Source organism: Rhineura floridana, chromosome 4 (assembly GCF_030035675.1).
Source record: "Rhineura floridana isolate rRhiFlo1 chromosome 4, rRhiFlo1.hap2, whole genome shotgun sequence".
NCBI classification, from domain to species: Eukaryota; Metazoa; Chordata; class Lepidosauria; order Squamata; family Rhineuridae; genus Rhineura; species Rhineura floridana.
The window spans coordinates 29,675,253-29,691,007 of NC_084483.1; the positions used below are offsets into that span (position 1 = coordinate 29,675,253).

A 15,755-nucleotide genomic window follows, 5' to 3' on the forward strand; every position below is an offset into this window, starting at 1 on the left:
AATTTTATAGAGTTTCCTGTCCCTCTCAAAGAAAAGGAGATGACTAGGACAAGTGCTGACATTTGTACATATTTGTATCTTTTTGAATGTAGGGGAACCATTGTTGGTTCACTGCAAAGAAAAGATGGGAAGTCATAGATTTTAGACTACAGAGAGGCAGATTTATGTTAAACACTAAGGGAAAGGAAAGAGAATCTAACCAGCAGAAATGGTCCATGGAATAGGCAGAATGAGTTGCCTCAGGTGGTAATGTCAGGAGAAGGCATTCTCTGCGGCAGCCCCTAAGTTGTGGAATTCCTTCCCTACAGAGGTGCATGTGGCATCTTCACTTGACAGCTTTCTCTGTATGCTGAAGACGCACTTCTTCACCCTGGCCACTTGAGATATATAATTTTAGGACCCTCTGTAGTTGTGCATGCAGTTTGTTTTAAACTGTTATGTATTTTATACTGTTGTGACATGCCCTGGGACCTATTGATGAAGGGTGGATCATAAATTTAATAATCATAAGTGCTACAGGGGGGCGAAAGGTGGCACATTGTTGAAGGGCAGAACTACATGTGCCATGTGTGGCCTTCCCTGTACCACTTAACCTAGCCTACAGTCCTTAAGTGCTGTGGAGGACACAGTTTTGAATTAAGATTCAGCAGCCAGTCTGGTTGGCTTCTGTATGTGGAGCGGGGGTGGGGGACACCATCTTGTCTTCATCTCAGGAAGCAACATTTCTTAGTCTGGCTCTGGTAACCAGAAAAGCAGCTTGGCTGTGGAATAAACCCTTGTTGGGATTGGTTTGTGAAGAAAACAAGTTGACTAACTAGCTCGGTAAGAGTGTCTTGCTGAGGCCAAATTAGATTCACTGGTTCTTTCAAGCTGTTACGATAAATACTGAAATTCTGTGACTAGGATGCTGCACAATCACATTTCATGTGGCTTGTTCCCCATCTTCTCATTAGACAAAAAAGGGGGCAGATCTTTCATAGGGGTTATATGTTCACCACTTGCAAATGTAATCTTGGGGTCACTCACTGTCTGAAAGGCAACACAACATACAATGATGTTCTTCATTGAGACTGTTTTTGTTCAAACCAATAGTGGCATTTTAAAAGAGGTGTTAGGAAAAAATGGTAGCAACTAAAATACTTCCCCTCCCTTCCTGTTGTCTCCTACAGCTCTATTCTCTTTCTGAACCCTTGTTTCTTATTTGATATATTAAAAAATCATGGATTTATGTATCTTTCAGTCAATTTATCCTAACAGATGCTTGCGTCAGGATCTCTTTAAAATGAAAAAAATTAATTTGAGACTTTTTAATTTGGGCTGGGCTGCCTCTTACATATTGGTTAATAGGTCATTTCTGTATAAAGTGTCTACCCAAATTGTTCAGGATTAGAACAGGGTAAATACACACTCTTTAGAAGAAGGGTGAGATTCTCCTGGAATTAATTTTTTAAGAATATTTTTTTAAAAATGAGTGTTGCTAAATCTTCACAAAGCTGTGTTGTCATTGGCATGTAACATTTAAAAAAACAAACCAAGTCCATTAGACTTGCTATTCTTGAAACCTAAACTGCTGTGCAAAGAAGGGGCCCAAAGTGGATCAAAGTCATCTAAAATTTCCTAAGCTGCAGAGGAAGTGGGGTGTGTTGGAAGAGATAACAGAAATGAAAGGGCCTATGGAGAATTGACAGTGGAATATCTAAGATCAGTGAGCATATCTGAGTGGAGGTCAAAGTTGGATATTGATCTGTGGTGGTAGTACAGTACTAAGTAGGTAAAGTCTAGCTTCTGTCCTATTAACAGGATTCCAGTGATTGTTGTAAATATTTTTTTTTAAGCTTATTGAAGTTGAGCTTTGGGATGATTTGTGTCTTATGGTAAATTACTATGTTGGGGCTCTTAATGGCAATTCAATATAATAAATATCTGCATACAAACAACCCAAGGGACAAAATTACATTTTTGCCTTTATTTTTTGTTCATGGATTGCAAATAGAGGGTACTTGATCAAGTTGCTAGATAACAGGGCTCTTTAGTTTTATCAAGTTGCAGCCATAATGCATAACTAGGCTCCAAAGGAAGATATGCATGTGAGAGAGTTGTGCATGCTGCTGAGCTTCGTTTGTTGGCTCAAGCAGCAAAAACCTCCAGTGAAGCTCTGAAGAATGTGCAGTTCTTCCCTCTATATGAATGGGTCTTCCTTAGATTCCACACATTAACACTTATACAGCCACGAAAGTGGCTGTATACTATAGTCAGCGGGGATTTTTCATATTCCGCAATGTTAAATGGAAACTATCCCCCCATGCCATTCTGAGGCTTCCCATAAGCTCATTTCAAAACAAAACCTTACAAAACTTATAGTTCTGAACTCAGAAACGCTTGCTTAACAACCCTGTCAATTTTCATGGCGATACACAAAACAGTCAGAGAGAATCGAGAGTTCAAAGTCTAAAAAGAGAGGGAAAAAAACTCAGAGCCCTTTTGGACTTTTTTCTGCGAGTTCTCATAATCTGTTGAAATTCATTAAAAATCAGCCATGTTCACAGAGTACCTGTAATCCTAATACTGACCTTGCCGCATACTCTGACCTTCATCTACTGCAGTTTAAAAGTTAAAAAAAAGGCCTGGTTGATTTTTAATTAATTGAAGAAATTTTGGCTGGAAGCCTATTATAACGCGGGGCATGCTCAGTAAGGACCAACTGTCAGTGTTCTAAAAGCCTCACAGCTGCTGGGCTTGGCTAATCAGAGGGCCACACCCACACCAGACTTGATTTCACTTGAGACAGTCATGGCTTCCCTCAAAGAATCCTGGGAAGGATTCTTAGCTTAACTTCTGTCCCTGGAACACTGGTAGAAAGTATTATTAAAGCTAGATTAACTAAGCACATAGAAGAACAAGCCTTGCTGAAGCAGAGCCAGCATGGCTTCTGCAAGGGAAAGTCCTGTCTCAGTAACCTATTAGAATTCTTTGAGAGTGTCAACAAGCATATAGATAGAGGTGATCCAGTGGACATAGTGTACTTAGACTTTCAAAAAGCGTTTGACAAGGTACTTCACCAAAGGCTTCTGAGGAAGCTTAGCAGTCATGGAATAAGAGGAGAGGTCCTCTTGTGGATAAGAAATTGGTTAAGAAGCAGAAAGCAGAGAGTAGGAATAAACGGACAGTTCTCCCAATGGAGGGCTGTAGAAAGTGGAGTCCCTCAAGGATCGGTATTGGGAGCTGTACTTTTCAACTTGTTCATTAATGACCTAGAATTAGGAGTGAGCAGTGAAGTGGCCAAGTTTGCTGATGACACTAAATTGTTCAGGGTTGTTAAAACAAAAAGGGATTGCGAAGAGCTCCAAAAAGACCTCTCCAAACTGAGTGAATGGGCAGAAAAATGGTAAATGCAATTCAATATAAACAAGTGTAAAATTATGCATATTGGAGCAAAAAATCTTAATTTCACATATACGCTCATGGGGTCTGAACTGGCGGTGACCGACCAGGAGAGAGACCTCGGGGTTGTAGTGGACAGCACGATGAAAATGTCGACCCAGTGTGCGGCAGCTGTGAAAAAGGCAAATTCCATGCTAGCGATAATTAGGAAAGGTATTGAAAATAAAACAGCTGATATCATAATGCCGTTGTATAAATCTATGGTGCGGCCGCATTTGGAATACTGTGTACAGTTCTGGTCGCCTCATCTCAAAAAGGATATTATAGAGTTGGAAAAGGTTCAGAAGAGGGCAACCAGAATGATCAAGGGGATGGAGCGACTCCCTTACGAGGAAAGGTTGCAGCATTTGGGACTTTTTAGTTTAGAGAAAAGGCGGGTCAGAGGAGACATGATAGAAGTGTATAAAATTATGCATGGCATTGAGAAAGTGGATAGAGAAAAGTTCTTCTCCCTCTCTCATAATACTAGAACTCGTGGACATTCAAAGAAGCTGAATGTTGGAAGATTCAGGACAGACAAAAGGAAGTACTTCTTTACTCAGCGCATAGTTAAACTATGGAATTTGCTCCCACAAGATGCAGTAATGGCCACCAGCTTGGACGGCTTTAAAAGAAGATTAGACAAATTCATGGAGGACAGGGCTATCAATGGCTACTAGCCATGATGGCTGTGCTGTGCCACCCTAGTCAGAGGCAGCATGCTTCTGAAAACCAGTTGCTGGAAGCCTCAGGAGGGGAGAGTGTTCTTGCAGTCGGGTCCTGCTTGCGGGCTTCCCCCAGGCACCTGGTTGGCCACTGTGAGAACAGGATGCTGGACTAGATGGGCCACTGGCCTGATCCAGCAGGCTCTTCTTATGTTCTTATGACGTGTAGTTTGTGAAGGGTGCTGAGAGGAGACTCCTATTCCCCTGAGAGAATGGTTTAACAGTCAGCCACTCTGATCAAAGGTCTGTGAGAGAAACAGGGCATCTCCTAGCAACTCTCAGCACCCTTCACTAACTACACTTCCCAGGATTCTTTGAGAGAAGCCATAATTGGCTTTGAGCCATGGCTTTGAGAGAAGCCGTGATAAATTGTTCTAAATTGTTTTTAAAAGATGTGTTTTTAAATTTGTATATTTGTTTTTAATGTTTTTAGTTATTGTAAACCGCCCAGAGAGCTTCAGCTATGGGGCGGTATATAAATACACTAAATAAATAGATAAATAAATAATGATTGTCCAAAGTGTAATAGAGACCTGGTGTGGGTGTGGCCAGGGGCAGCTTTGTTTTAAATTTGGGTGGGAGGTAGGGTTGCCAGGTTCAGGGCCTGAGGCTGATCCTGTATCTTTAGGAGAAGAGAAAGTCAGCCAAGTGCCGGTGTTCTTGCAGTATTGTAATGGGAAAAACCACAAGGTAGAATTGTCTCTTCCTCCTGCCCAACTTTGAAAGATACAGAAGACATCTTAGTTGCCAGGCCCAGCCTGGTCAGTTTTACCTATCCTAATCATGATTGCATAGGAGTATAGCCGATTCAACTCAATAATCATACAAATGATCAGACCTGCCTTTTCCCTCCTTCCCCTTTCCTCTCCCTTTCTCCTCCCCTCTTCCTTCTTCCGCCTTCCCTGCCCACTCCAGCCCTCCGTCCCTCCCCCCAGTCAGTTTTACCTATCCTAAGCATGATTGCACGGGAGTAAATCCCACTGAACTCAATAAACATGCAAACGACCACATCTGTCCTTCTTCTCCCCTCCCCCTCCTGCCTGCTCCCATCCCAGTCCTCCCCTCTGCCTTTCCACTCCTCCCCCTCCTCCCTTCCCCATCCCCTGTGGTCAGTTTCACCTATCCTAAGCATGATTGCCTGGTGTGTGTGTGTGTAAATCCCACTTAACTCAATAAGCATGCAAATAATCAATCCATTCTCAGCAAACTTGCACAGGATCCCATTTCTTACCTCCCGGATTAAAAAGCAGGGAAATTCACTAATAGGCAAAAAACCTTGCAGTTTAAGAATGTACCTATAGCCCACAGATTTTTCTACCAAACTTTAAAAAGCAGGGAAATTGGGCAGCTATAGTGAATGCACCAGGGGAGCAGGAGACCTGAACGCCTCTCTGAGATATTGTACTGCCCTACAAAGTTGTCAAAATGCAAACACAATTTGGGTTGGTCTTTCACAGTCCAATCCACTTGCTGTGTAGCTTGGAGGAATTTGGTAACATGTTAAAACCAGCACCTTGAATCGAGCTTGGAAACATACAGGCAGCCAATGCAAGCGGGCCAGAATCGGTTTTATATGTTTGAACCGTCTGGTCTCTGTTACCAATCTGGCCGCTGCATTTTGCACAAGCTGCAGTTTCTGAACCATCTTCAAAGGTGGCCCCAGGTAGAGTGCATTGCAGTAATCTAACTTGGAGGTTACCAAAGTATGGACAACTGAAGCCAGGTTATCCCTGTCCAGATAGGGGCGTAGCTGGGCCACCAACTGAAGTTGACAGAAGGCACTCTGTGCCACTGAGGTGACCTGAGCCTCAAGTGACAGAGATGGTTCTAGGAGAACCCCCAAGGTATGAACCTACTCCTTCAGGGGGAGTGCAACCCCATCCACGACAGGTTGGACATCCATCATCCAGTCAGAAGAGCCGCCCACTAGCAGCATCTCAGTCTTGTCTGGATTGAGCCTCAGTTTATTAGCCCTCATCCAGTCCATTGTCGCAGCCAGGCACCAGTTCAGCACATTGACAACCTCACCTGAAGAAGATGAAAAGGAGAAATAGAGCTGCGTGTCATCTGCATACTGATGGCAACACACTCCAAAGGTCCGGATGACCGCATCCAGCGGTTTCATGTAGATGTTGAACAGCATGGGGGACAGAACTGACCCCTGTGGAACCCCATACTAGAGAGTCCAGGGTGCAGAGCAGTGTTCCCCAAGCACCACCTTCTAGAGCCGTCCTGCCAAGTAGAAGCGAAACCACCGCCATGCAGTCCCTCCCACTCCCAACTCAGTCAGTCTTCCCAGAAGGATACCATGGTCGATGGTATCGAAAGCCGCTAAGAGATCAAGGAGAATCAACAGAGTCACACTCTACCTGTCTCTCTCCCAACAGAGGTCATCATGCAGGGCGATGAAGGCTGTTTCCATGCCAAAACCAGGCCTGAAACCTGACTGAAATGGATCCAGATAATCGGTCTCATCCAAGCATGTCTGGAGCTGGCCTGCCACCACTCATTCAAGGACCTTGCCCAGGAATAGAACATTTGCTTCTGGCCTATAGTTACTTAGATTTTCTGGGTCCAGGGAAGGTTTCTTCAGGAGTGGTCTCACTACTGCCTCTTTCAGGCAGCCAGGGACCACCTCTGGCCCAGCCGGCTGTTCCATCCCTGCTAGCTTTTATTAGCCAAGAAGGGCAAGGATCCAGCACAGAAGTGGTTGCACGAACCTGTCCAAGCACCTTGTCAACGTCCTCAAGCTGCACCAACTGAAACTCATCCAAGAAATCGGGACAAGGCTGTGCTTTGGATACCCCGCTTGATTCACCTGCTATAACACTGGAGTCTAAGTCGTAGCGGATGCTAAAGATTTTATCTTGGAAGTGCCTAGCAAATTCATTACAGCGGGCCTCAGATGGTTCTACCATGTCATTGGGGCCAGTGTCTAATAGCCCCCAGACAATTCTGAAGAGCTCCGCTGGGTGGCAGATTGATGATTTGATAGTGGCAGCAAAATATTGGGGTTTTTTTGCTGCCCTCACTGCCCCTAAATACAGCTCACCATACACACTTACCAGTGTGTAATTGCATCCACCAGGAGTTCGTCTCCTCTGCACTCAAGCAGTCTCCTATATTGTTTCATTGCTCTCAGCTCTGGGGTATACCATGGAGCCATACGAGCTCTACACAGGAGAGGGCGCTCAGGAGCAATCATGTCAACCGCCCAGGTCATTGCTGTATTCCACAATTCAACCAGGGTTTCGACAGGAGCGCCAGCCCTATCAGCCAGAAAACTCCCCAGAGCCATCCGAATCTATTAGTCTCTGGGGGCGGACCAACTTAAGTCCCCCACCCTTGCAGAGGGGAAAAGCTGCTTCAGCAAGCAGTGATCTGTCCATGACAGAGGGACTGATGTAAGACCCCCCACATTCAGATCACCATCTCCATATCCAGTTGCAAAAACCAAGTCTAGAGTATGCCCTGCTACATGTGTTGGGCCAATGGCATATTGGGACAGTCCGGTTGTCATGGAGACCATGAAATCCTGAACCACCCTGGATAAGGTAGCCTCGGCATGGATGATGACATCCCCCAGAACCAACAGTGTGGGGGATCTCAACAGTACACCCGAGACCACCTCCATCAGCTCAGCTAGGGAGTCTGTTGGGCAGCGGGGTGGGCAGTACATCAACAGAATCCCCAGTCTGTCCTGCTGACCCAACACAAGGTACAAACGCTCCAGACCAGTAGTCACATGGACAGGGTGCTTGCAGAGGGAGATAGAGGCATTGTTTTTAAGTCATGTTTCTAAGTCATTGTTTTTAAACTTGAGTGACTTAATTTTCAGTTTCCCCTCCTCTGTGCTACCTTCATGTATATTTTTCGCCTTTTTGTTCTCTCTGTGAAGTTCGGCTTACGCTAAACCCATGTTCTGACCCTTTATCATTCATGCGTTCATTGGCGATCACTCGTGGCTGAGTAAGATTGTCTTCCAAGGTTTGGTTGGAAGACCCCTGTGCATGAATTTGTTTCATGTGGGGAGATCGGTGCACGACGATCAGTACACAATCTTGACAGAAAAACACTTTGATCCAGTGGCATGCATACCATGACAATTGGAAGTCTTTTATCTGCTGCAGCCTTCATCCGCCTTCACAGCCATTGTAACGTACACATTGTTATCCTCCGCCTGTTCTGCTGTTGAGGACTTTCTTGGGTCGGTCTTTGTCTGGTTCCTCTCCCTTGACCTTACCGCCATGGGTGACCCTGCTGGGAGTACATGACTCCCGACGGCATCGCTCACAGGGTTCACTGGAACACGCAAGCCCACTCACCATTGCAAGGTGATGATCCAGCAAGAGGTGACCCTTTATAGAAAGGTGGGGGGAAACTTTGGTGGCAGTAATAATGATATTCGTGTCACTGTTTGCTATCTCTCTCTATCTTCACTATTAGTTCCTCTTGTTTGATCTCTTCCTAGGGCCCTGCCGTGCACCACTTTGCCTTCTGCTTCTTAATCTAAATCACCTGCCTGCCTAAATACACAGCTGCGTAGTCTGAATGAACAGTGCACATGAGTCTGTGTTGTGATGTGAAGGACTGTGGTTTCCATGGGCTCCAAGGAGCCAGTGCCCTTCAGGTGCCCCTGGACCTAAGCGTTAACTTCTTGTTGAACTACAGTGAACTATTAATAAACACTATAATTAACGGATGCCTTGGCAATCCACTGGATTCACTTTCACACATTTTTGTCCTGTCATTGGAGACAATTATAATCAGACATAAGATTCTGGATATCTGACTGATTCCTTGTCAGGGAAAGAGAATTGGTATCTGACTGGACAGTTTTTTATCTGTTCAATTATGTATTTATCTGTTGCATAAGCTGCCTTGACTGAGTTTTATTCATAAAGGCCGATAAATATTTTAAATAAGAATAAATAAAATTATTGCAAGCACTAGGCAAAAAAAGGGGAGGAGTAGAAGCTGAATATGAGTGTGGAAATCTAAAGTGTTCTCACTGGAATGCATTGATAGCTAGTCAACATGCACGTTCCAGCCTATTGCCCTAATGTGCCTCTGCTGTTTGGGGCGGGGGGGATTACATGTATGTGCAGAAGTTATTTAGGAAAGCAAGGATATCCAAGCAAAACTGTTGACCTTCCACAAACATCCCCAGAGTGTGAAGACGCAGAGCAGAAAATTTGGAAATAGATAGGTTTCATGCATCCCTAACTGTGATAGACATACACAGCTCTTCTGTATTGCTTACTGGGCAACTAGAGCTGACGAGCAGAACTTTCCACATTTGTTGATTCAAAAGGATGTGATTGCAATCCAGAGCAATGAGCAAAGTGATAAATTCTTGGATTTTAACAAGAAATACTACATTGCAAACTAATATTTAGATATCTCGTACTTCACATGCTAAAGTGGCTACTTTGTTATTTTCCAGGAATTTATTTTATCAGAAGATTACAACAAGATGACACCAGTTAAAACTTACCAGGGTAAGAGATGCAATCGATATTTGTAGAAAAAAAAGGTTTATCTTGGATCTTACCTTACCGCATAAGACCTTCAAAACTGGAAAGCAAGCAGAGTATTAATATTTAGGCCTCCTCTTTTTAAGTTCTGGCAGAGCTGAGACTGTTTTCTGGCATCATGCATTGTTTAGAATGATTTTGCAAACAAACCAAAAGCTCTCCAGCTTTAAATCTGTTCTGTTCCCCTTCATTGCTAGGTTATGGATTATGAAATATAATTTGGCTGCTACTGTCCTCCATTTTTTTAAGGGAATTTTTTTTAAAAAGAACATGCTCATTTTTCAAACATGCAGTTTGAGGCTATTAAGTGTGTTTTAAATGAATTGTAAACCTCCCAGACCTTCAGCCTGCTGCTTTTGTCTGAAAGCCTGTTTATAATGATAACTGAAACCACCTAACAATTGCAGAATGTGAGATTCAGAGGCCAAATGAGGGATCAGAACTGCCACCCATACCCCAAAACATCTTTGGGAGAATCACAAGGAAAGACTGAAACACATTTGGAGGATGAAATAATGTTTTTGGCATTATTATGTTTGGTTCCATGTGTTGTCATTTACAATGGGAAATCAGCTCCGTCCCCTTATATATGGCACCTTTCAGGGTCTCAGATCTGTAACAAATCCCTTAGGCATGTGCTGTTGGGAATTACTGGACTTTTTTAAATAGAGGAAGGAATATTCCTGGAAGTTTCACACCAGAATACCTAACCTGGGCTTTGGTTTGTGCACGCTGCAGCTGCTCCTATTCTCCTGCTTGCTCCCTCTTCTAATCAGTGGCATTTGGAAATCCTAAAGCATGGCATTTCAAAAGAGAGTGATTTCTCTATCAAAAGCCAACATGAATAGTGTTTTGGCACACTGCAAAATGAAGTTAATAAGAGGAACAAAGACTAGCCACAGTCCTAATTAGATGACTGCATTGTTTAAATTAAAACTATACATTTTCCTCCAGTTTTTAATGGTGAGAATGCAAATGATACTATCTGTACTGCGATGGACCCAGAAAAAAATCCATGAACCTTATGTTGAAAATTTTGGGCAGTATTCAACAAAGTGTTTCTTCTACTGCAAGGATGTCTGGCTGTTCAGTGGAACTTCTCCTTGTCCTCTCCCTTTGTGCCCCTGTGCATGCCCTAAATCTGTTCTGAGGGTTTTCTCAATTCTCTGGATTGTATTTGGGGAGTGTGCAAAGAGAGGAGAGGGAGGGGAAGTTCAGTTCAGCTAAAGGTCCTTGTGTTGGTGGAAGCACTTTGTTGGTTACCACCCTTTATAATTTTGGAATCTTAGAGTGGTATGAATTGCATGTGGGATTGATTGCCAAAACTTCTGTTCCCTTTGTGCTCTCATATCAGTGTTGAGCGGAGGTGGGGAACCTGCAGCCTTCCAGATGTTGTTGGACTACTGTTCCATCTTCCCTAACCATTGGACATGTTGGTTGTGACTTATGGGAGATGGGAGTCCAACATCTGGAGAACCTTGATGGTCCCATCCCTGGTGTAAAAAAAATTATGGTCGCAGAGAGCAAGCAGCATTTCATTGCTGTTTTGTTGTTTCGAATTGTGTCTCTCTGATGTCTAAAACTCCACATTTAATGGCAATAAATTTTTAGGGACATGTACTTTGTTCAGCTAACTTATTTTTCCCCAGACAGTCCCAGCTTCTTTCTAGCTTCTTTCTAGCTGAATTAGGCAGACATCAGGCCTGCTCCTCAATAACGTCCCCCCCCCAAATGTCTGGATGACCTGAAGGGAATCATGAAACTAACACAGACCAGGGTAGTGTGAAAGTGAGCAAGTGTCTTGGGGGAACTATGGGAGAAGGAGATGAAGAAAAGAGAGGGAGAAACACTCTCATGCAATGTTGATGTTTTCCCCATCCTTTTCCAGCTCACCAGAGCAGAGTTATGATGGTTCTGTTTGTTCTGGAGATGGAATGGATCCTGAGCATAGGCCAGGACAAGCACTTCACTTGGCATTGTTCAGAAAGCGGGCAGCGGCTTGGCAGTTACCGTATTAGTGCAGGTGCCTGTGGACTCCAGTATCCTTTACAGTAACTATGGTGTAACTTTTTGTTGTGCTTTCTTTAATTCTTAAGCATTTCTAATAGTTTTCGCAGTCTATACTTTCATAACCTTGTTGAGCACCAAAAATGCTGAGCATAGAGTCTGTAAAATGTGACTTTACTTCCAGAAATTATAGCAAATATTTCAATATTTGTGGTACTTTACGGTTACTTGAGGTTTAAATGCTGACGTAATGGTGCTTAAATATACACATTACCTCTTCTATGATACTGAATTTCAAAATATTCATAAGTTTTTTCTCTCTGTGTGTAAAGTAGATATACAGCAAACTGTTGCTTGATGGGGTTACTAATGAAAGTGTGTACAGATACACATTTGAATGAATTAATGCATTCAAAACGTTTGTGTTTTAATGCTCCTACAACATTTGTGGTCCATATCTCCATAGCAATGAAACCTATTCTTTTTCTGTTCTGTCATATAAATAATATTAATTGGTAAGGACCATAATCCATGCTGCCATAGAGAGGATATCCATTGTTTTCCCTTCTGCCAAATGCCTGTAGAGGCAGGGGCATGGCCACCCTGTGCCTAAGAGTTACTTGCCAAGGAGAGTGAGCAAGCCAGAGGGCTTCTGCTGCTGCTTTTTCTAGGGTGAGGGGAGCAAGCACTGTGTAGTGGGTGGGAAGCAGCAGCCCTGTCCTGCTAGGTCACCTTTGCTGAGTGTCCAGGTCATAGTTGTACATGTCTGTGTGCTAATCTTCCTTACCTGTCTAATAGGAACCTTTGATATAACAGGATAGGAGGTGTGTGTGTTGATACTTTTGAATCCTTTCCATATCGTTGCCTGCTTAAAGCAGCTTGTCATGTGCATAGAGCAGAACGTTCTCAAGAAAACCAACAAAGCACTTTTCTTAAAAGAGCTGCCTTACATATCTGCCAAGAGGTTTCTCTTTGGGAAGGTCGTGCCCTAGGGTCTCCCCTGTGACTAGGTGGGTCAGAGAACAGTGCGTCTCTTGAGGACCTTGGCAGGCAATGGGATTCATGTGGATGAAGGTACTTCCAGGAAAATGCTGGGCCCAACCAGTTGTCTCCAGCCATATCTGTCCACTTACTGCCCATCCGCCAGACTGTGAAATGCAAGCAGTAAAATGAAAACAAGAAGACTGATGGTTGGTACCTTCACTTTTTACAAAAGTACAAATAAACAGAAAGCATCCTGGAATCCACTGGCTGTGTTCAGTCAAAAGAATATATTTTTGGGCCACTTCGTATCTCACATGAAAATGCTGGTTGACACACTCTCTCCATCCTGGTAAAATGAGAAATATTTCAGAGTTGTTGAGGTGTGCTGCATTAGATACAACTCCCAGGTGCAATGGGGACTGCCTACCTTGCTCCACAGCAGCCCCTGCACTGCTCCAAAAGCCTTTCCTGAGTATCATGGGACCCTCAAAGGCCAGGGATGCTTCCACCTGATTCCCCACCCTAATTGTCCAATTGCAGCCTCCTGCCCACATCCCTGGACTTGCATTGCATCGAATAACTTCCTAATGCTCTTCGGCAAATGTATTTATTTTATTTATTTATTTATTAGATTTTTATACCGCCCGACTAGCAGCTATTTGTCAGAGAATGTTATCCTCTTTAAAAAAAGAAAAGAACTTATGGCCCATTATTTGGAAGGGAACTTCCTGGGATTTTCAAAGCTATTTTCCCTAGCTTTGGTAATCCCAGCCATCATCATCTTCGGAGTGCAGCAAAGGGCTACAGCTGAAGCTGACAATCTCACAGCATAACTTCATAGGTAAGAACAAAGTGAGGTAGGCACCACTGCTGACATTCAATTTAATGATGCAGCTAACTTGAAGTGCTTGGCAGTCGGATGTCATGTTCTGTAAAGACAAATGTTGCTACCACGGCAGAAATCTGCCTGTGCCGCATAGAAAATGAATTTGCAATCACTGAAAAAACATAAACAGATCCAGAGTACAACCTCCTCTCTTGAGTATGAGACTTGTGGTTTCCATTGCACAGGTACTTCCTGGCATGCACAGACACATGATAAAAAGTGCTCCTTTCCAACAACAATTTTGTTAGGGATGAGTAGTGGAAACATGACTGAGAGTTGTGATCATGGTAATGCTCAGCGGCTACCAGATGAGTTCTACAGGTGCTGCCTCTTGCCCAACAACCCTGAGAATTAGAAGTGCTTCTTCTGGGGATTGCTGTGCAAAGTCATTCAAAAAAGTAGCAACATCAGCACACATTTTTAAGAGTCGGAACATTGTTAGTTTTCTGAGCACTTCCTTACCAGATTTGATATGGAGACCCGGCATGTTTTTATTGGTGATCATTCTGGACAAGTGACCATCCTTAAACTGGAACAAGAAAACAGCAACCTGATTACAACTTTTAGGGGACATACAGGTATGATTTTGGTGCAGGCTTGTTCTTTTTGAATTGTTCTGTATAATCAGCAGTGTGGGCGAATGAAGGAATGTGGGATGCTGTGCAGGTATTAAAGAAACTGTTATGAGAAACCTTTCAATCTTAATGGGCTTTGCCTACAGTTACAAGAAATGTTGCCTAAGCTGCATTTCTTAAGCACAGTTGGTGAGATCCAACATAACGTTAGTGCAAAAAGTTTGAAAGTTGACGTTGCACAAGTGGTAGCACAAGAGCTCCCAGAGCAACCCAGTCTAATAATACTGGTTGTACGACATATTTCACATGTGAAACTCATTCACTGGACACTTGTGCTATGTGAAGAACCATTCTCCTGCTGTTGGAATGGCTGTTGCGCAAACAGACTGCCACAGTTTGATGTCACCCAGCCAGTGGTGTGTATTCTAACTTTTCCTGCAAGCCCAGGGCTATCATAATGGGGAAGAAGGTGTAAAGTTCAAAAGAAGGAGCAGCCTGTCTGATTTAAGTGCAGGTAAGAAGTGAATTCGGGGGGGGGGGAGTCTAGGGAAGGAGTAGATGGAGAGGAGCAGCAGAGGCTAAGAGAAGCTAATGGGTGAGTGCCTTCAGAGTGTTCAGCTTTTGGCCATGGTGGATCCTACATCCAGATGCAGGGCCCTGGTAAGATTTTAAACCCTATGCAAGTATTTGTGAAAATGATTTTTTTTCTGTTTCTTGAATCTGAACATGGAAATGTTACTAACCAGATCTTGGGAATCTATAGTACATAGTCCTTTTAAGTTTCCCACAGTGAGTTTTGGCTTGAACATGTCATTTTTTTCTTTGATAGTGTGCCTGAAGCCAGGCTACACATCATCTTTCTGTCCCTGAACACTGATAATCTACATGGACTCCCTTCCTATGCAAACTGGGAAGCAGAGTTTTCAAACTTGAAATAGAAGTTGGCCTAGGGAATATTTTTGCCAAAGGAAGAATAATAGGAATCCCACCTGAAGAGCTACCAAAGTTCAGAGTGCCGTTTGATTAGGGGCAGGACCGGTGCCAGACAGGCCAGGGCCCTTGCGCACCAGCTTGCCCTGGGCCCCGGTGTGCGTACACACACGCACACACATGCCTACCTGTCTCTCTCAGGGAAGGAGCTTCTTCTGCCTGCCCGTTCGCTGGCTCCATCTCTCCTGTCCTTTGTGGCTGCACGGGCTGCTACGTGCGCACATCTCTGCCATCAGCCAAGATGGTGCTGGAGACTTCAGCCCCTTAGGGAAATCTCGGCCGCCATCTTGGTTAATGGCAGTCCTGTGTGCACAGCCGCAAGATAGGAGAGATGGGTAGGTGAAGCCAGTGAACAGGCAGGCGGAAGAAGCTCCCTCCCTGCGATCCGTGGCAGCTACTGTGCTGCGGATCGTGGAAAAGGAGCACTACTCCTCCGCCACCCTATCGAGAGACCCCTCAGGGGCATCTGTGGCTCAGGGGCCCTCGGCCAGGGCCAGACCTGGTTGCCCTTTGGGACTGGCCCTGATTAGGGGTTAAAATTTGCAGCAAGGTTCATAGGTTCACTCTGATATATTCAAGTTCAAATAGCTAAAAGCAGAGTATTAAGAGCTTTGGTTGTAAATATTCCTTG

General features: G+C 44.0%; 1 protein-coding gene across 2 annotated transcripts in view; it reads left to right on the forward strand.

Moving 5' to 3' along the window:
* The window catches only part of WDFY2 (WD repeat and FYVE domain containing 2), a 58,740-nt gene that overhangs the window by 31,083 nt on the left and 11,902 nt on the right, over positions 1 to 15,755 (forward strand). For both annotated transcript variants that reach the window (XM_061622723.1, XM_061622722.1), the window contains exons 4-6: positions 9,592 to 9,646; positions 11,571 to 11,721; positions 14,025 to 14,137. In XM_061622723.1, coding sequence (XP_061478707.1) covers positions 9,592 to 9,646; positions 11,571 to 11,721; positions 14,025 to 14,137 — 319 coding nt within the window. The remainder of the gene's footprint in view (positions 1 to 9,591; positions 9,647 to 11,570; positions 11,722 to 14,024; positions 14,138 to 15,755) is intronic.